General features: G+C 44.3%; 1 protein-coding gene across 2 annotated transcripts in view; it reads right to left on the bottom strand.

Moving 5' to 3' along the window:
• Window positions 1-4,500: 4,500 nt before the first annotated feature.
• Window positions 4,501-19,933, bottom strand: part of Chn2 (chimerin 2) — a 261,200-nt gene continuing 245,767 nt past the window's right edge. For both annotated transcript variants that reach the window (XM_051152338.1, XM_051152337.1), the window contains exons 8-13: window positions 17,168-17,252; window positions 12,920-13,093; window positions 10,295-10,372; window positions 8,658-8,795; window positions 6,970-7,075; window positions 4,501-4,936 (exon numbers count right to left, since the gene is read on the bottom strand). In XM_051152338.1, the coding sequence (XP_051008295.1) occupies window positions 4,765-4,936; window positions 6,970-7,075; window positions 8,658-8,795; window positions 10,295-10,372; window positions 12,920-13,093; window positions 17,168-17,252 (753 nt within the window). In that variant the 3' untranslated portion in view covers window positions 4,501-4,764. The remainder of the gene's footprint in view (window positions 4,937-6,969; window positions 7,076-8,657; window positions 8,796-10,294; window positions 10,373-12,919; window positions 13,094-17,167; window positions 17,253-19,933) is intronic.

A 19,933-nucleotide genomic window follows, 5' to 3' on the forward strand; every position in this document is an offset into this window, starting at 1 on the left:
TCCGTCCCGTGGAACGGCTACCGGAAGGTTCACTCTTTCGTCCCTTTAACCTTTTTCCTTCTTTTATAAGCTAGTTGGGTTGCATAATAAAGTTTAATTGCTAAGAAATAGAGTCAACACATACTGTGTATACAGACTGTGTATGTGTCTAGGAGGATGACATGAGATTCTTTTCCCCAGGGGTTCATAATAACACCAACAGTTTTTTTTTTAAATAATCCATTAAGCTCCTGGATGGATCCCACTTCATATTTCCTTTCTGACTTATTACTAGTGTGCATGGATGATGTCTGTGTGAGTAAGGGCAAGCATTGCTGCAGCATTTGTGTGTAGGTCAGCATCCTGATTGGCTTGGAGCCTCTTTTCTTTTACTTTCTGTTTTCTTTTGCCACTTGCTGGATCTTCCATCCATCCTTGAACTTACATCCTTTACTTGGCACACAGGCTCTTCATCTCTTATCCTGGCCTGAGTATTTGCTCTCATTCCCTTCCTCTCCACTCCCACCTCACAGTTTCACAAACCCCCATATGCTCTCACTCTCACATGCTATGGCTGGCGCTTCCTGCATTCTCTGCTTCGGGAAGCCAGGGAAAGATGTCAGAGGGTGAGTGGAGATGTGCCATGGGCTACTCTTGCAAGTGATGGGTGTGAGTCTTGTATCAAGGATTTTATGTTTTAGAGGGAGGCAGCTCCTGCACCTTATGATGCCCCTGTATTGGGAACATCTAGAAGAGTCATCAGTAGGAAGGCAACAAAGAGGAATCTTGAGTATAATAAAATCTTTCAACCCAAATCAGGAAAACACAATATAGCACTGTTAGCTACTTCAGTCTGTCTGTTCTTGTGCTGGCTGATTTTATGTCAACTTGGCACGAGCTAGAGTCATCAGAGAGGTGGGAGCCTCAGCTGAGAAAACGCCTCCATAAGATCAGGCTACAGGCAACCTTGTAGGGTATTTTCTTAATTAGTGATTGATGTGGGAGGGCCCAGCCCATGGTGGGTGGGGCCATCTCTGGACTGGTGGACCTGTGTTCTATAGGAATGTAGGCTGAGTAAGCCATAAGGAACAAGCCAGTAAGCAACTACTGAAGCCTGTTTTCCACGTTCTCCGAGGGAAACACAATCACTTCATATTTCCTTTCCAACGTATTACTAGTGTGCATGGATGATGTCTGTATGAGTAAGGGCAAGCATTGCTGCAGCATTTGTGTGTAGGTCAGCCATCAACTTTCAGGAATTGCTTCTCTTTCCACTTTTGAGTTTTGGAGACCAAACTCAGCTTATCAAGCATGTGTAGCAAGCACTTTTACCCATTAGCCACCTCTGCAGCCTCAAGTCCTTTTTTATTTTTGTTTTATATTTATTACAATTGTGTGTGTGTGTGTGTGTGTGTGTGTGTGTGTGTGTGTGCATGGTGGATGAGTGTTATATATGTGGCTACACTATGTGTGCGCAGGGAAGAGGACAACATCTCTGAGGCTGAAACTCAAGTTGTCAGAAACATGTCAGGAGCCTTGGTATGCAAAGCCATCTCGTAGGGCCCCTACGAGCACTTACTGGTGCTGGATGAACGGCGTGTAACCTGAAATACAACAGAGCAGAAGAGAAGTTAATGGAAGCCCTGCCCCCACGGTAGTTGCTAGTCTGAAGCTCAGTGAATACAGGTATGCTAGTGTTGACTTCTTGGCTTTGCGGAGTGTGCCCCGATTGCACAGACAGCAGCATTGTGGAAAACTGGCTCACAGATATGAAAAAAGTCTCTAGGATCTTGCTTTTCTGTAGATTATAAGGCAAACAGACACCTTAAAGTTTCTTTGAAAACATTACTGGTCCCCTGCTTCCCTTTCAGAGGCTGGAACTCTTAGCATGACCAGGTTTCTCTTCCAGCCAGACTAAACTTACTATTTAATTTTTTTCATGAGATAAGCCTTTCTCTTGCTTCAGAGTAAGTGAAATTTGATACTTGTCTGCTGGAAGCTAGTAAATGTTACATTTTTTTTTTTAATGTTACATTTTTAAAACTGGAGACTAAAGGTTGGGAGCTGATAGAGCTTGGGAATGTGTAAGCCACCCACACTGGGTTTTCAGCTGAGGACAGCCCAGCCTTCAACGGACGCTGTTTCTCCCTGGCACTCTGTCCACTCCTGCCCCAGCTTCATTGTCCTTTTCCTTCGCTGTCCTCTGCTGCCATCCTTAACTTACGTACAAGACCCAACCCCTGGTCAAGACCAGAGCTTCTGAAAAACCTATTTACAGTGATGGGGAGAACAGTGCCCCTCCTCGACTCTGCTACTTTCTCCTACTCACCCTGCTCCATCCCACCTCCCACAGATCACGTGTGGCAATCTTTAAAACTGCTCATCCTTTATCCTCTGGAGGGAATGTGGAACCATGTTAGGCTGCCAGATGGCTTAGGTGACAAGCATGGTGAGCAGATTAAAGCAAAGCTGAGGGGATCAGGTCCTGGGATCACCTTTTACAAAGAGTCAAGGGAATCTCCTCACAGCCCTAGCATTCCTGAATATGGCTGAGACTTCACCTTGACCCAGGACATATTCTTTTCTCCTCATGTTTCTTCTTTATCCTCCCCCCCCCCACCTCAAGCACTCTTAAAATGATAATGAGGAAGATCCATGACTGGTTACTATAGGCCACACAGTCCTTCAACAACGTCACAGTCTGAATGGTGTCGCCAGAGGCGCAAGCTCATCCTTAGCCTCCCTCCCTCTGGCTTCCAGCTCCTGGTTCCACCTGTCACATCTGGTAGCAGGCTAGTCAGTCTAGAGTCAATTTGGGGCTTTCTGACTCCGAAATCTCTGTCCTTTGTTCAGAGTCCTGGATCATTTTTGCAAAACCCCTCTACTGTCACGTAAGGGGTAGGGAGGCACAGGTGCAATGGGCCTTTCAGAAGCAAAAAAATCTTTACCTCTTGGCAGGCTGCCCAGGAGGAAGTGCATGAAGGAACAGGTTGCCCAGGTGATGTTGGAATGCTTTGGGGGTCACCCAGGTGAGCTGTGAGCTCTTTGGGGGTGGCTCTAAGGTGAGGTGGGGACTCTAAGGTTCTCCCTTCATCTTGTAGTTTGGTAAGACAGAATCCACTGAGAACACTGCATCTGAAAACAAGGTCAAAGGCTCTCCCCCTCTCCCCCAGATACGACTCCCTTAACACACGCCAAAATGATGGACAGAGCATTTAATACATGGGACGTTTTTTCCTTCTGTTACACTGTGATAAATTACAAAGTATTGCTCACTTCACAAAATAAAAACATTTCCAGATTATTATCGACAGTATCAAGAAGTACAGAAGCCACAACAAACAAATCTGTACAGTTGTGAGGAATGCTGACAACAGCAGGGAGCAGGCCAAGCTGAGCCTCAGATGCCACAATTCCACCTGCAGGGCCTGGGGAGGTTGCTGCACAGCAACCTCTGCCGTCTCTACTACCTTAACACAGCAATTCTCTTCTGGGAGCTCCAAGCAAGACTTGTCAGTGTCTGGGACATCTCAGGCGATCAAGGGAAAGACGTAGCAACTGGCTTTAAAAATCTAGATTTACAGTTTTTGCTGCTTTAAATATTTTGACTATGTTACAAAATATAGAGATCTTGGTGTGAAATATTCATGCTAAGATAAATATAACCAACAGGATGGGTCTCTAGTAATAAAATCATGTTAAATTATCTTCCATACAGAACAGCTTTTATGAAGGAAAAACACTTGGTAAAAAAAAAGCAACCTTATTTATTCATAACTTAATAGGTTTATAAATCAGAAGTAAGGAACAAGATTCAATGATGATCCTATAGGTTCATGATTCATCAATATGGAAATGTGGCAAAGAAGTTCGATTTTCCATTCATATCAATTGGAAGAGCCTGGCTGAGAAGCGGAAAAGTGCTAATTTTGTGACATGGCCCAGGTGCATCCAGTGTCCTCAAGCCATTTTGTATGGCAGGACGTACTCTGCATGTTCTAGGACGCACACAGGAGATATGGAAAGGCCAGGACCAATTCCATGACATCCTTTGAAAAATCATAAAATGCTTATGGAAAGGAAACTTGTGGGTGCTTTTGAACACCCTACAATCACAATGAACACACACTACCTCACAGCAGGAAGCCAGCGCTGAGGAGCAGGAACTATGAAGAGCAGGGATGTGGGGGAGGGGGTGAACTTTCACTGAAGCACTAATCAGGACAGAGGTATGTCAAGGTGATACTGCATTCACGGTCAACGTTTACCAGGCATCACAGCAAGGAAGGGGGACAAGGTACAGGGCAATAACCAATGCACTGCATTGAATTCTATTTGCTAAAATAAAATAACATTCTTGCAGCTAAAATAAAATACATTTTACAATATATAGGTTTCATTTAACATTTAACATATAGAATTGTCTTCTTTTTTTGAAGGTGGAAAATGCATACTGTACCAAGTACCTTTATGAATTAAGTTCCCTTTTATTACGGGTAAGACTGAAGCTTAAAAGTCTACTTTTTTTTTTTTTTAATAAGTTAAAGAAAGATTTAGTAATCACTCTTTCAGCAAAACAGACATACGTAGGAGGCACGGCAAAAGACCCAAGGTAAGGGGTTTCCTACCCCTCACCCTTGCTCTCATGTGGAGGAGGAGGGAGACACAGTCCCCAACTCTGCAATCCACTGTGGTCCAGGAAATTCTGCCACTTGTTTGGAAAACAAATCAAGTGTAAGAAACGATTTTATTCCATAAGCCCTATCAGCCCATTTCCCTGACGGGTTAGAACAAAACGTCTTCGTTTTCTATTAAAATCTGCACGATCAGCTTCTGGTACCGCATGTCATGGAGGGTGGTGAGGGTGCTGTCCTCGGGGGGTCTCATCAGGGTGGGCCCAAACACGATCCCCAGGTTTTCTGCATTCATTAAATTGTCCTTCTCATTCATGGTAACCCTGCAAGGCAAGCACAGAGAGCTCAGGCCGGTTTGCAGAAGGACTGATGTTCTAGCTCTGCACGTCAGGCCTGAGAGCATCTCTGGGGTCAGGGGACTGCAAAAGCAAACGAAGAGTAAAAATGAGAGGAAGACATTTCTCTTTTTAAAGAGGTGATTTTCTGATTTGGTTTCCTTCTGGAAGCTATACTGCCTTTAGCCAGTATAACAAAGTGACTTACTAGAATCTATTGTGAACACTGTTTAAGGGTTGGGAATCTGTCCTTCTTGAAGAAACGTGCAACTGTTCTTTAGGAGGTATCAGTTTGAAGGGGCAGAGGGTCACTAGCTGACCCATGGTATCTTCATGGGCCTCATATGGAAATCTGGTTTTTGTCACCATTTCCTACTGGTCTGATGCTGGAGAGGGGGCTGAGGGCAGTCAGGATTGGTAGCATATGGAAAAAGATTGTAGAACAGGCTGCTGTGTTTTTAGGAAGACCCTGGCTATTGTCAAAGGGCAGGAGAATGGCTGGAATGTGGCCAGATGGGAGGTCAATTGTTTATTATGCCTAGTTCCCCAAGGATGAGGTACAGAGCAATTATTTTTGTTGGACCAGCCTCCAGAGAAGAACCAGAGAGGCTTTAAGGAGGAAATCTAAGCCCTAAAGTTGCTTTACTGGTTTCCTTGTAGAATGAATGATGATTTCCCAGATTCTTGCCTTTGGGAATTTTGTCTTTTAGAATGCTCATCACATACAAAATGGAGTAAGTTCCACAAAGAAGAATAAATTGTGTTTAGGCTTCATAGAGAGACAATCCCTTGTTCTCTCTTCCCTCGGAGCAGATTTGAATTAGCCACTTAATGTTATTTTTCATCAACTCAGTTTGAGTTATTTTGATGCTGCACAGCTAAAAACAAAACAAAACAAAAACCAAACAAACAAAACAAGCAGGAAAGAGGTCATTCTTCACCTGGGAAGAGGAACCTCAGTTTCAAAAAGGCCTCCATCAGACTGGCCTGCGAGACAGTTACTTGACTGATTGATGATTGACATGGGAGGACCCATCCCACAGTGGGTGGTACCATCCTTGGGCAGGTGGTTCTAGATTGCAGTAAATAGCCTGAGGAAACCATGTAGAACAAACTAATAAGCAGAGTTCTTCTATGGGCTCTGCTTTAGTTCCTGCCTCAAGGTTTCTGCCTTGAGTTCCTGCCCTGACTTCCCTCAGTCCTGACTATGGATTGGAAATATAAGCCAAATAAAACCTTTCCTCTCCCAGCAGCTTTTGGTTGTGGGTTTTATCAAGGCCATAGAAACCCAACTAGGACAGAAATGAGTACCCAAGAGTGGAATGTTGTCAGAATACACTCCAGTACTTCCAGTGTTCCAGTGGAACACTTGTAGTGCTCCAACCATGTTGTTTTTCTGAGGTTTGTGGAGTGTTTGGAACTTAGAGATGGAAAAGCCTTTAGTGGTCAAAGAAAGCTTAATGGGGTGTTCTGTGTGATCTTGGAAGACGAGGCTGCTGAGAACAATGCAGATGATAGAGGCCTGGCTTGTGAAATTTCAGAAGGAAGCAAAGACTGTCTTAGGCTGTCCATACAATATAATAACTGTGTCTGTGGTCAGTGGGGGCTGAAGAATCAGCTGTGATTAAGAAGAGACCAGCACTACTGAAGTGAAACTTTTGCTTTTGGGGACAACTGGTGCTGATCAGTTGGAGCTGAAGAACCAGCTGGAATTAAGAAACCAGCATCACTGAGGTAATCTTCTGTGTGCCAGCACACAGAAGCTGAGGTCCAGAGGGAATCAACGCTGCATCTCAGCCAGACCTGGCAGTGGGAAAGTTGTTAGTCTTCCTCTCTCTTTGGGGTAGACGGGGGGGGGGGCCCTTTAAAGGGAACAACTCTGCCTTCCATGGGCATTTCTAATCACAGCTTCTAGAATCTACATCATACCAGCAGCTACTCTGTGTACTTTTCATGGGGTGTACTAATGTCTTCCTACCCTGGGCAGATGAGGGGTGTCAGGGATGGAGCTGTCGGCTTACTTTTTGAGGTGGATCATCAGGTAGCGCAGGGTCTCATAGTGGGCAGGTGGCAGCAGCATCAGGACCTCATGGACAGCTTCCAGCCTCTCATCCGCATTGGAGATTTCTATGAAGAGCACACAATCAAAAGTCTGTTTTCTTTGTCCTTGCTGCAAATGAGGCATCTCAAAAATTCATACATCTCAGATACCCTTTAAGTTTTCTCACGTCCTATCTCATTCCAGAGAGAGCTGAGGTGGAGCACTGTATATTTAAATGAACATCTGTGAAGTAGGTGCCTGCTATACTCATCATCCAGGGAGCAAGAGTCCCATAGAATTTTTAACTCTGATATTATGTACAATCTGTGTTGCCTTCCTGAGATCTCAACTTGCTCAATCTATCCAAGCCCTGATTTCCTCAGTGTCATGTGGTAGTGTGGCCTAGAAGTTGTCTAATGACTTTTTCCTTCCCAGACCTCCGTATCAAATATATCTTTCAGTGCAAGGACATTGGCAGATGGGCCAGCCAACAATGCCATCCATGAAGGCACTTTCACAAAGGCATTGCAAGGGTTAACCTCACGTGCAAACAGGTTAGGAGGCAGATACTAGACACATGACGATGGAAGAAAGAGCGTGTGGACTTTGGGGCACGGAGAGGTTTTGGCAGGGACTCAAGGAAAGCCCTCCTGCCACCCTTCCTAGGACAATAGTAGTCAGCTTTTAGAACCTTCTCTACCAAGGACCACCAGAACCCAGGAAAGAATGGTCTTGTTAGGGGGAAGGACCACAGATCATCTGGAAAATACATTGTACATGGATCTGATCAGGCCTTTGCTTCTTCCTGTCAGGCATCTTATACATATATGCCGAAACCTTTAAGGATATATAATACCCCACAAATCCAAAAGAAGTTCCTCAGAGGAGCCCTGGCTTCTCTCCCATGCGTCTCAGCACCTGAGTTCCTCCTGCCTTATCACTGCCCTTTACCAGGCAAAGTGTGGTCCTCTCTCTAGACATAGCCTTTATTCATCATCCCTAAGAGCAGTGGACCCAATTGGTCAACACTGGGTAAGGATGAGGTCAACTGTTGGCTGACAGAAGATAGATGCTGATGGTTCCTCATGGGCATGTCAGGTCAGCTCTCCCTGCTAGCTTTCTACCCTCTAACAGCAGATTATAGTTTCCACTTCATGGGCTGGATTAAAAAGATTTAACTAGAAGATATTAGTAAGTGGCCCTAGCATAGTACCCCACATAGTAAATACTATATGCTCTTGACTGTGTATCTAATACAAGTCTATCATCTTTTTAACCCAAGGCCTGACACTATAACCTGGGCTAGCCTTGATTTCCACAGCAGATAGCAATGGCTTACATGTCCCTCTTTGGAGAACACTGTTTTTTGGTTTTGTTTTTTTTCTTGATTATGAAAATGTACTTTCAGCAAATGTCAGAATTGGTCTGTCTGTGCTAGTTACCAGGACATAGGGAGAAATGATGAGGGACAGAGAGGCCTGGCTCTCAGCTTCTGCCTGTAGAGCTCGGCAAGTATGGACTCAGGGGCATCTGGTGGGTGCTACCTGGGTTTCTATTTGATAGACTTCTGTGCCCCCACTTGACAAAGTCCATGCTCACGAGAATCCTAGAAGAGTTCTGAGTTCTAATTTTTCTGAAATGAAGAAGCCTGTAGACCTCTGTACTTACTCGCTGCCTCTATAAATTTGGAATAGGTGTCGTATGTGATGACGGGGATGGGTAAGTCTCTGAAGTACAGTTTCAGGGCTCCGGTAATGATGTTTATGTCTGGGTAGATGTTAGCAGAGATATCTGCCTTATCACCATCTGAAAAATAGTAATGGTCCAAGTCTCAATTAAACCTTATCTCACCAAGTCAAAGAAGGCACTGGAAAAGAGACTCAACATAGAATTTGCTGGCAAGCCTCAGGGGCTCAGTCTCCCAGCTCCTAAAAGTATTAGGAACTTGGGGTAACAGAACAGGCTCAGTGAGAGTGGCACAGACTATAAAGAGAGTACAGACAGGAGTGCAGAAGGGTGGATAAGAAGCACTTCTCTGAGTCCCAGCCCCTGCTAATTGCCCAACAGAAATTTATCATAGTAATTCCTACTGCAGACGCACCGCCTTACCACAGAGCAACAATCTGATATGAAGTAACATACAATGATACACAAGTATGTAAATGTCATAATAATAAAATGTGTTATTTTTTGTGGCTGTACAACTTCCTTATTTATTTATTTATTTTTAAATATGCTGTCTATGCCAGTGGTTTTTGGCTGATCCTATACATAAATAATCACTAGATACCTTTGGTTTTTAAGGCTTTTCCTCAGGCTCACTGAGGAAAATTCTTTGCATTTAATCCCAATTATATTTCTTGCTAATTGCTATGATCATTCTCAAGGTACTTTGTGTGTGTGTGTGTGTGTGTGTGTGTGTGTGTGTGTGTGTGTGTGTGTTATGTATGTAGAGAGTATGCAAAGGTATGTGCCAGCATGGAACCAGGAGTTAGGGTGGTGGTCACCAAGGCCCAGCTATCCTCCTATCTCTAACCCAACAGTGCTGAGGTCACAGTCACATATGAGACCATACCCAGAGCTTTACATGGGCGATGGGGATTTGAACTCAGATCCTCATGCTTGCACACCAAGTGCTCTTACTCACCGATCCATCTTCCCCGCACTTTGAAGTATAACGTGTGTGTGTTTATTTAAATTATGTTTATTTTTTAGGTAGCATAGTTGTGTCACAGCCCATGAATGACAGCCAGAGGACAATTGTGGGAGTTAGTTACCTCCTCCATAGGGATGGAACATTAGTTGTAAGGCTAGGTGGCAAACACTGAGTCATTTTGCTGGTCCTTAAGTCATTTTTTTTTTAACTTTAAAATTGTACTATTAGCATCAGTCCATTTCACCTAACACAGGTCATGAGATTATTGTGAATAAATATTGTTTAATCATGTGGGGATTGTTAACATATTTTATATGGTGAATTAAAAGCATAAATGCCTTAGCAAATTTGGTTCCAAGTTTTAAAAGAAGTTATAAAATGGCCAAAAGCACAAACCAAGACAGCAAATGCATAGCAGACATGACAGACTCCTGAACAACATGCTCTTTCACATGCTCTTCCTCATGAGGTGACCTGTTCTCCATCTACGGAAACAGTTCTCCCACAGAATTTGGAATCATGATTCTTCTGATTTCTGAAGAATGACTCTCAGTAACCCCCAGACCCCATGTCCACTCTGAGTAAGGTGTTCTTCTAGCACGGAGGGCACCTGGTAAACCAGGTAACGTTAGAGGCAGTCCACACTCACCTCTGTCAAATGCCATCTTGACATCTTCTATGTGTTCTGTGAACCCAGAGACTCTATAGAGCCCTTCTGACTTTAATCCTGCAGGGCAGCAGCGGGGGCAAGAGAGACGGGGAGACATTAGCTTTGGTTTCTCACAGCATCTAATAAAGCCATTCTAATTTTGTATCTGCACCGAGTGCTGCCAAGAACTGAGCAAATTTGGTTGGTGGTCTGATGGGTGCCTCCTGCCCTGTTGTCTAAGCACCTGGACTTTCCCTACCAATCTCCACATGAGTCTGTCTTCATCTGCTTGCTGGAGATGGGCATCTTGGTGAAGACTGGGTCTTCCTCCTACCTGGCTGCAGACTAAGTCTCCCTAACTACCTTGTTCATCAGAGTTCTGCACACCTACTTCACCCATGCAGGCAAGGCTTGGCTTTTTCCCTCGCATCTTTTTTTTTTATTAATTTATTCATATTACATCTCAATTGTTAGCCCTTCCCCTGTTTTGTCCCATTCCTCCCTCCCTCCCACTTCCCCCGTCTCCCCTCCCCTATGTCTGTGATTGAGGGAGACCTCCTTTCCCTATATATGCTCTTAGAATATTGAGTCTCTTTTTGGTAACTTGCTATCCTTCCTCTGAGTGCCGCCAGGGCCCCCCATCCAGGGGACGTGGTCAGAAAAGGGGCACCAGAGCAGATCTGGGTTCCGGGGTCCTCCTCAAACTAAGGCACCAGCCAAGGAGAATATAGGCAGTAAACTTTGAACCCCTACCAAGACCTAGCCGACGAACAGGATATTCTCCACCGTTGAGTGGAGACTGAGATCTGACTCTCACACGAACTCTGGTGCTCCCTCACATCTTATCAGCAGCTCTGCTTATTCAGACTTTATTGGAGAAATCTGAATGTTATAGGCTTTCATGCTTAAACATAAATAAGACAATGTGCTAACTTACTAAGTGTGCTTGATTTATTCTGCCTTCAGGTAGTTTATTATACAAACATATGCAGTAGGGTTAAATTCTGTCAAATGGTCTGAGAACGCAATCACTGTAAGAGAGAGAATATGTTTCTGCCTGTTTGAGTATATCGATGTGTGGGGCACATGCTAAAGCTGCTCTCCTATACCCAGTGGGTGGCATGTAAGATGAAAATAGCAGCAGGATTAAAGGATCAAGTTTCAGATTCCATATGTCAAATCTGAATTGGTGTCAAAACTGCACCACAGCAAAACTAAGTGAAGAATATATCCTGTCAAACTCCTGATAACATACTTTTCTGGTTTTTAATTTTTATTTTATGAAATATGTAATATATGCCATATACCAGAGTCTGTACTAAATACAAGGGATGGGTGTCTCTATTCTTCCTGGGACCATGGCAGGCATGCTCAATCTCATGAGGTTCTACTGCCTCATGGCAGGCATGCTTAGTTAATCTCAGCTCTACTGCCTCATGGCAGGCATTCTCAGTTAATCTCAGATCTACTGTCACATGGCAGGCATGCTCAGTTAATCTCAGCTCTACTGCCCTATGGCAGGCATTCTCAGTTAATCTCCTCTCTTTGTTTCAGTACCCACTGCTGAAATTGCCACTTTTGATCTCCTGGAAGTGACTCACCATATACAACCTGGGTGCCACTGTGCTCCAGGTGGTACATGCAAGCTCATCCCAGCAAGGGTGGGACATACATGGCCAGAGAAGGGAGATCATAGCAGTTTACAGGAATACACAGTGGTGGACATGCAGCCTATATCATAGAAGGAAGAGGCATCTAGGGAGACCCTCCTGCCCCCAGAAGCTGATCACTGGAGGCAGTCCCAAGAGATGGGCTGGAGTTTGCAGAGCAGAAGAGGCAGCCATCCTCCAGTATTTGTTTTCCTATCCCTCTCCTCTCCTCTAATGGAACATTTGGTTTCGAAACAATATCCACTGCAGTGGCCACTCGCTTCTCTGGTTCTCTCTTTTGTTTGTTTGTTTGTTTTGCTTACTGCAGACACAATACAGTCATCCATCCCACATTTCTCCTGCCATGCTTTTCTACGATGAACTATACTTCCCAAACTGTGGACCAAAATAAATGCTTCCTTCCTCCAGTTGCTGTAGCCTGGGTCTTGTGCAGCAATGAGAAATATAACTAATCCAGTTGGTCATGCAAACAAAGTGGAAAGAAATAGCAGAAGATATGCCCTGCATGCTGGGCAGGTGCCAGGTCTTCCAGATGCACCATCTTCTGGGGGCTCCACTGATTTCACCCACTTTAGAGAGGAGGGAGCATATTCCAAATGGAACAAATCCCTGTTTAAAACAGACAAGATGAAGATACCCTTCTCTGTGGCCAGTGGTGCTGTGGGTACACTCATGTGTTCATTTGTTACCCCTGATTCTCCAGTCAATTGGGATTGAGAATGAAGACTTTCATATTATCAATATCTAGCCTGGAGTAAAGGCTCAGTAGACATTTGCAGAATGTGGGCACGCACAGCTTATATAGGAATGGATATTGATGTTATTGGTTGGCTATACTTATTGGTTATCCGCATGTGTGTACAAGTCATTCTCCTAACAATTTCCTCAGCAAAATTTAAAAAAACCTAAATCAACACAATATAATTAATATAACAGTAGAAAGTATTTTCCAAACCTCTTGCTTCAATTTCCCGAATACATATGTCTACCACCATGGGTCTCTGAGTGTTGTGAGCTTTGACAAGTGTGGTGAGGTCACAACAGTACACTTTCTTGATCCTCTTGAGATCAGGCTGGCAGTCATTGGGGACATGCTTGGAGCACTGTTTGTGTACATTTAACCCACAATCTGTAAACAAAGAAGCCATATTAGCCTTGCTGGGACCGTTTGTCAAGTCCCAAGACAAACCATGAGCTGCTAGCATCCATATTGCAGTACCCAAGGGCTTAATTCACTGCCCTGCAATGCCCCGCACCCCGCCAAGAGGACGTCCTTTCCATCAGTGAGCATGAGACTCATCCTGGCTCTTTGAAGTCTTGTACGACTGCTTTGTCCTCATGACTCATTTTCTAGACCAGAAGAACTGATTACCTCACTGAGATAGTCAGGCCAATGGTCAGGCTGCTCATAGGTCCCACAGTGAGCTTTGGGGCATTGGTTCTGGGACTTAGTCATGGCTCATTAGGAACACCGAGGCTCCTTCTAGGCTGTGCCCTTATGTCTTTGATATTCTTTTGTGGGGTACGGAGTTACTCTGTCTACAGGACTGTCTGGTCTTTGATGTGAAGAGTCCCTGGCTTGTGTTCACTCTGCCTTTCCTGGAGAGCAGCCTGCAGTTTCTATTCCCTTTTTTCTTGCTGGCAGTTGGAGGGGGGCCATTCCTCTTTTACTTACTGTACTGCGAAATAGCCGAAGCGACGTTTACCTGTACTCCAGTGGAAGTATACGAGAGCTGATATTTGACGACAATGCCTTGTAATGTGATGATTACAGTAATTATTTATAAAGCTTATATCCAGAGCCAAAGCTGGAAAGGTGCTTTTAAGTTCAATGCACAAATTAAAAGCCTTGTTAGCAGTTGGCAGCCACCAACAAACTTTCTAGACAATTACGAGACACAGTTTGCGTTCTGGAGAATGAAAGTTTAATGCCAAGGGTGCTCGAGGTGACTGTGCTGTGCACTTAAAGCATCTTCGAATAGTGCTTTTCCTAGGTACAAAAATAATAGTTCTGTACATATATGATACGTGTGCGATAATGAGTATGTGGTCAGCTGCTTTCCAGAAACAATGTTAACCACAGTAAAGGTCTGAGAGATGCAGACTTCTATGTAGCCACAAGTGGTAGTGTTTCCTGGCTCAGTTCTCTGCTCTTCCCTTCAAAGGAAAAGTTCTAACAGTCTTAGCTTAACCAGCATGTGAAATTCAACTAAATCCAAGTGTAGTTCACTTTCATTTTGGCAGAGCTACTCAGCAGATGTGGATTTGGACTGAGTTAACCAGAACTTGGTTTTCTTCCTGGGATGCTGGTTTATAAAGTGGGGATCACACCAGCACCAAGTAGTCATGAAGGTCAAGTAAGATACACAGTGTCTCTAGTATAGTGCTCTGCCAACATTAAGTTAAGTACAGCTGGCAAAAGGATAGGAGACAGAGGCCTGCCCAGCTGTTTGCTCATTAGTGAATTTTACTGTACCTCATGAAGTTATAGATTTTTCTTTTGTTATTGTAGAAAAATACACATAGGATATATTTACCATTTTAACCATTACATTTTTATTTGTTTGTTTATTGGAAACAGGGGCTCCCTAGTTGGCCTGGAACTTGCTATATAGGCCAAGTTGGCCTCTATCTCACAAAGATCCAGCTGCTTCTTAATTTTAAAAGAGTTTAGTGGCATTAAAAACATTGTTGGAGCTAGGTGAACTCATGGAGGCAGAGGCAGGTGGATCTATGTGAGTTTGAGGCCAGCCTGGTCTACAAAGCCAGTGCAGGCAGCCAAGGCTACAAAGAGAAACTCTGTCTCAAAAACAAAAACAAAAAACCCAAAACCAAACAAACAACATTGTTGGATAGCTACAGCCACCACCTGCCTCAAACGCTTGTTTGTTCCTGTAGAACAACAACTTGATGCACACTAACAGCACCCCCTACACACACACACACACACAAACACACACACACACACCCTGGACTTAACGACTCACCAGCAGTGAGTCAGTGAGAGCCAATGGGTCCTACCTGGATTCTAACAGCTGCGTGCCTTTGCACTTTGCTTGAGCTTCCTGCCTTTTATAAGATTGAAAACCTTTCCAGTGTATGTCCACGCCACATTACCTATTTTGTCCGTCAGTGGGCTTGACGCTGCTGTGTGCATTGGCCTGCAAGTGTCTGATGCAAGCACTGCCTTAAAAACGTTAGGATTACACAGCAACTCTCCGTTCAATTTTTTTAGAAACTCAAAGACCTTTAATATATCTACATAGAACACTGAACCTACTAAAATCAGGACGTTTCATAGCTAATATAAAAATGTTAAATTTCATAACCTAATAGAAATCTACTCCACTTGCTAAACAAAATCTGGACCATTAAAAACAATCTGTCTGCATCATGGAGAACTGAGAGCTGGGTGGCACCCTTGACTATTAATGGCTAACTTCTAGTTTTCCTGCTCTTCAGCGAGAAAATTAAATAAAAAGTAAACAATGGAGAAAAACTTACAATATAACCTTATACTATGGTTCATTTAAAACAAAATAGGAACAGAAACAAAAAGTCTCAGAGCCCTTCCACCCTAGAGAAAGTTGCTGATTGCAGTTAATTGGAGCCCAGAGCTCTGTTTCCATAATATTGACTTTGGACCAATTTCCTGCTGAAACTGAATAATACCAGTGACAAAGGATGTTTTGGGTAGGTATCAGCTGGACAGACCAAACTAACAACCACAGAGTAATTCAGGTGGTTGACCACCACACTCAGGGGTCGAGCTATGGGATTTTTGTGCAGCCTTCCAGGTCTATGTTCTGTGCTCACCAGGGTATTAGGACATCCTGGAGGGCTTGGTGGCTCGTTCTATCCTGGGTTTGCCTTGGGACTCAGGAAGGAAAACTGGAATTACTCACAACCAGTTAGGCACTGAATGGGAGCTAAGAAAGCACCTTCCAAGGCCGGGAAGTGGTGGCGCATGTCTTTAGTCCCAGCACTCGGGAGGTAGAGGCAGGTGGATCACTGTGAGTTCGAGGCCAGCCTGGTCTACAAAGTGAGTCCAGGACAGCCAAGGCTACACAGAGAAACCTTGTCTCCAACAAAACAAAAAGAAAGAAAGAAAGAAAGAAAGAAAGAAAGAAAGAAAGAAAGAAAGAAAGAAAGAAAGAAAGCACCTTCCAGGCAGAAAGGCAGGCGGAGGATATGTGATCCCACAAACTAACTGGGCAGGATGGGACCAAGGAACCCCTCAGTGGGAGTCATCAGCTGATTCTATTTGTCATGCCCTAGAAAGGAGGCAAGCAGCCAGGGCGTTGTCCATGGCATCCCAGTCAACACCAGCAGCAGCTGTTCTTGCTCTCGGCACCAGTGTGTGCCAGGAAAAGCATGGTAGGGCAGTGAGTAAGGAAGCCCAGCTAATGAGCTGATTTGGCAACCCTTTCCATTTTGTTTAGTGTACCTTAAAGATAATGCATTCCATGATATTTGGGGCATGCATCCAATTTGAGATTAAAAAAAAAAAAAACACCCCAGGGTTCAAACTACTTTGAAATATGTGAAATCAAATGAGTATGACCAAAATACACTGTATAAAATTCTCAAAGAATAAAGAAAAATATTATCTAAAAAAGACAGGGAGTAGTTATTGATCTAACGGCAAAGCGCGGATTGTGAGTTCTGGACTGTCGCTGGTTTTAGACTAATGTTTCAGCATTTCCTATCTGGCAATTAGCCATCGTCCCTAAGGCTCCATTCTCCTGTTTGTGTAATAGGAGGTAACCATATCAGCCTTCGGTTCTGTTGGTGAGGCTGCGGGGCATCATGAGAAGTGTTTAGCTTCATGGCTGTGGCAAATGCTCACCACACTCACTAGTGTTCTGTTTTTATATCCTGCCTTCTAAGTAAAGTGGGGCGGGAGAGAAGTGTGGCATTTTGGAAATCCATGTGATTCCATTATAATCTATTTAAGCCCTTTTCTCTTAAGGGCTACTGCACATTCAGGGAGGCAGGTGCATTTTAAAGAAGCATATTCATTTCTTTGGTAGTTTTTCATCCTTGTATGAACATAAGATCTGTTCCAGTTTTGCAAACAGTTAGCATGGTGTCCCCCAACAAGCAGAGAGGTGCTGGGCCCTTACAAGAGCTAGACTTTTAAGCTCCTCTAGGCCTGAAGGATGCTTTAAGTAGCTAGAGGAAGAGAAAGGTCTGTGTCTACCTGAACATCGGACTCCTTGGGCGATGAGTCCCCACATGAAATTGGCACAGTATTCACACCAGTGTGGGCCTCGGAACGTGTGCACCTGTGAGCCGAACAGAAAGCACAGAAGTGTCAGTTACCGGAAGACATCCAACATGAGGCAAACAAGCGCCCAGGCAGCAGTACTCTGCCTCTGGGCCTTTTCCATCCAGTGGGTCAGAGTTGCAAACTGGTCTGGAAGAAGAAACAGGGACAGGATTATGTCTTGAAATTCATGGACTACCATACCCTGGCCAGAGTGGGACGTAGGCAAACAGTGTGATTACAGAGATGTACCCTCAGCCATGGAATGTGACTCACACTCCAAACCCAAGATAGCCTAGGCTGGCTGCTAGGTCGCTCCATCCTGCACTTAGCCCAGCAGGTTGTTTTGGGCAGAACTCAATTGCTATGTAGTCTGCACTGCAACTGCTCCTTCTAGGTGTAGAATTTCCAGCCAGATATAAATAATCCATGGATATGGGATAATTAAAAGGCTTCAAGGCTTTGAGTCACTTCCAGAAAAAGTCACTTAAAAAAATAAAAAAGGAGTTGGCTGAAAATATAGGCTTATGGGCTCATGGAGTGGCTTTCCCCAGGGACAGGGGCTATATCCAGCCAGGCTGGCAGTGGCTCTCAGGTGAATAAATTGGGAGGTTCTCCATAGTGCTGGTCTTACTGGTCAGTGTCTCTCCCAGCTTTTAAGTATTTCAGATGCTACAAAGTAAAAATGATCTTATACTAGACTATTTGGGTGCAGGATCATGCACTGACCGATGAATCAACACAACACACCACAGCACAGCACAGCACAAAGCAAAACTGTCCTCCAGCACCGAGGAAGCTCAAAAGCAGAAGCAGAGGAGTCCTTGCTATTGAACCTGGGGCCAAGATGAGCCGAAAACCACACAGACAAGTGTACTGAGGAGGACCTGAATCTATGTGGAGAGGTTCTGGGCTTCTAGAAAGTCCTTCCAAGTCCTCTTTTCAACCTCAACTAACAGCTAAGATAGGACAGTAATATTACTTTTAACAAGCTAGGAGGCCAGTGTACTGTTACTTCTAAAAATAACAAACCAACAAACCAAGATAACGAATAGGGTCACAGTTTGGGAAGGCGCATGCTCACTAGGGAGAAGCAGCCGACCTGAGACTCTCGAAGAAGCAGCCCGTCAATTTCTTTGTTTGTCTACATAGGCTGGCGACAGCGTCAGCCTTCAGAGGAACGCAAGTGTGAACGGCAACAGTAAAATAAAGCTTGGCAACAACCTGAAGGAGAACCTTACAGCCACAGATCCATGCAGAAAACTAAGTTATAACTGCCTTTCAGGTATTTTAGCATATCGAGCTGTCCAGTACATTGTTTCTGCGTTAAAAATGGTGGCGCCAGTCTCAAAAATTAGTTTTCACTTAAATGGAGAGGTGTGTCCGTGGCCTCACTACCCTGAATGTGGCCAATCTCATCTGACCTTGGAAGCCAAATGAAGAAGGGTCTATTTGGGTAGCATCCCGATACAGGACACAACACTCCTTGTAGGAGTGCAGAGAATCCACGAGGCACTTGCATTTTCAGAGGCCAAATGCCACAATTCGTTTCTAGGCCCACTGACCCAGAACTCCATAGCAAACACACTCTTGAGGAAAATGAGAGTGGACCACGTTCTGAATTCAACGACCGTTAATGTTTCACTAGACAACCAGTTAATTTCGGCAGTAAAGTTGATTATTAATATACTGCTGAAACTGTACCGTCAGGTAAAATAATGTATGAGATCCAAGAAAAATATAGTATGAAAGGGGCCACAGAAGAAAGGTGGGGGCTGGGCACAGTCAGAGGTGAATGACAGCTGGCTTTGTAGAGGAAAGGCAGGAAACATACTGGGCAGAAGGAATCATATAGTCTTTGTAGGAATAAAAGAGCCTGGTGCAGCTGGGCTACTCAAGACTGATGTGGCTAGAGGAGAGAGAAAGAGGGGAGTGATGGGAGATGAAGGGGAAGGGAGGACAAGGAGAGCCACAGGGGGCTCTCAGGCTTTCTTTGTGCCATAGATTTGGATTGGAGTGGGCTCAACAAGGTGTTCCTGGAGGATTATTCTGAACCTGCGTTGAGCCTGGGTGACAGAGATGTCAACCTAGGCACAGGGAAGTCACTGGAGACCTTGTCAGGAACAAGTCTCTTTGGAGCCAGAGCTGGTGGCTCATGTGGGATGAAGGAGGAGAATTGAAAGTTCCAGGCTTGTCTGGGCAAGAGCAAGAACTGTCTCTAAAAGCAGAAAGAAAACCCATGGCATCCAAGTCGTTCTGCCCATATGTGCATGGGTACTGGGCCACTCATCACTGGAGTATGGGATGTCTACCAGTGGCCACACTCTTAAAGGTCATGACTCTCCTACTCCCAACAATTATTAGCTGCAATACCTCCTTAGTAAGTGGTTTTTATAATCTTATTTTTTTGTGCATACATAAATTTGTCAAGAATAAAGAAAATTATAATAAAAACCCAAACCACGGCAAGAGCTAAAGTATGAAAAGAGGTCTCAGGATGTAGGGTGGCACTATATACTTGTCCAGTAAGCACGAGGCCTTAGTTTGGGTCCCCAGTAGTTCAGGAAGAATCTTTGCTATGATGTCACTCAGGGAAAGAGGACGTACAGGGATGTTGTGAGCTCAAGAGACCATGTTTTTAAAAGTGGAAGACAGTGGAGCACATTGAACTGTCAATGGGATTGATACAGTAAGTCACTG

The sequence above is a fragment of the Acomys russatus genome, chromosome 10 (genome assembly GCF_903995435.1).
Source record: "Acomys russatus chromosome 10, mAcoRus1.1, whole genome shotgun sequence".
Classification (NCBI taxonomy): domain Eukaryota; kingdom Metazoa; phylum Chordata; class Mammalia; order Rodentia; family Muridae; genus Acomys; species Acomys russatus.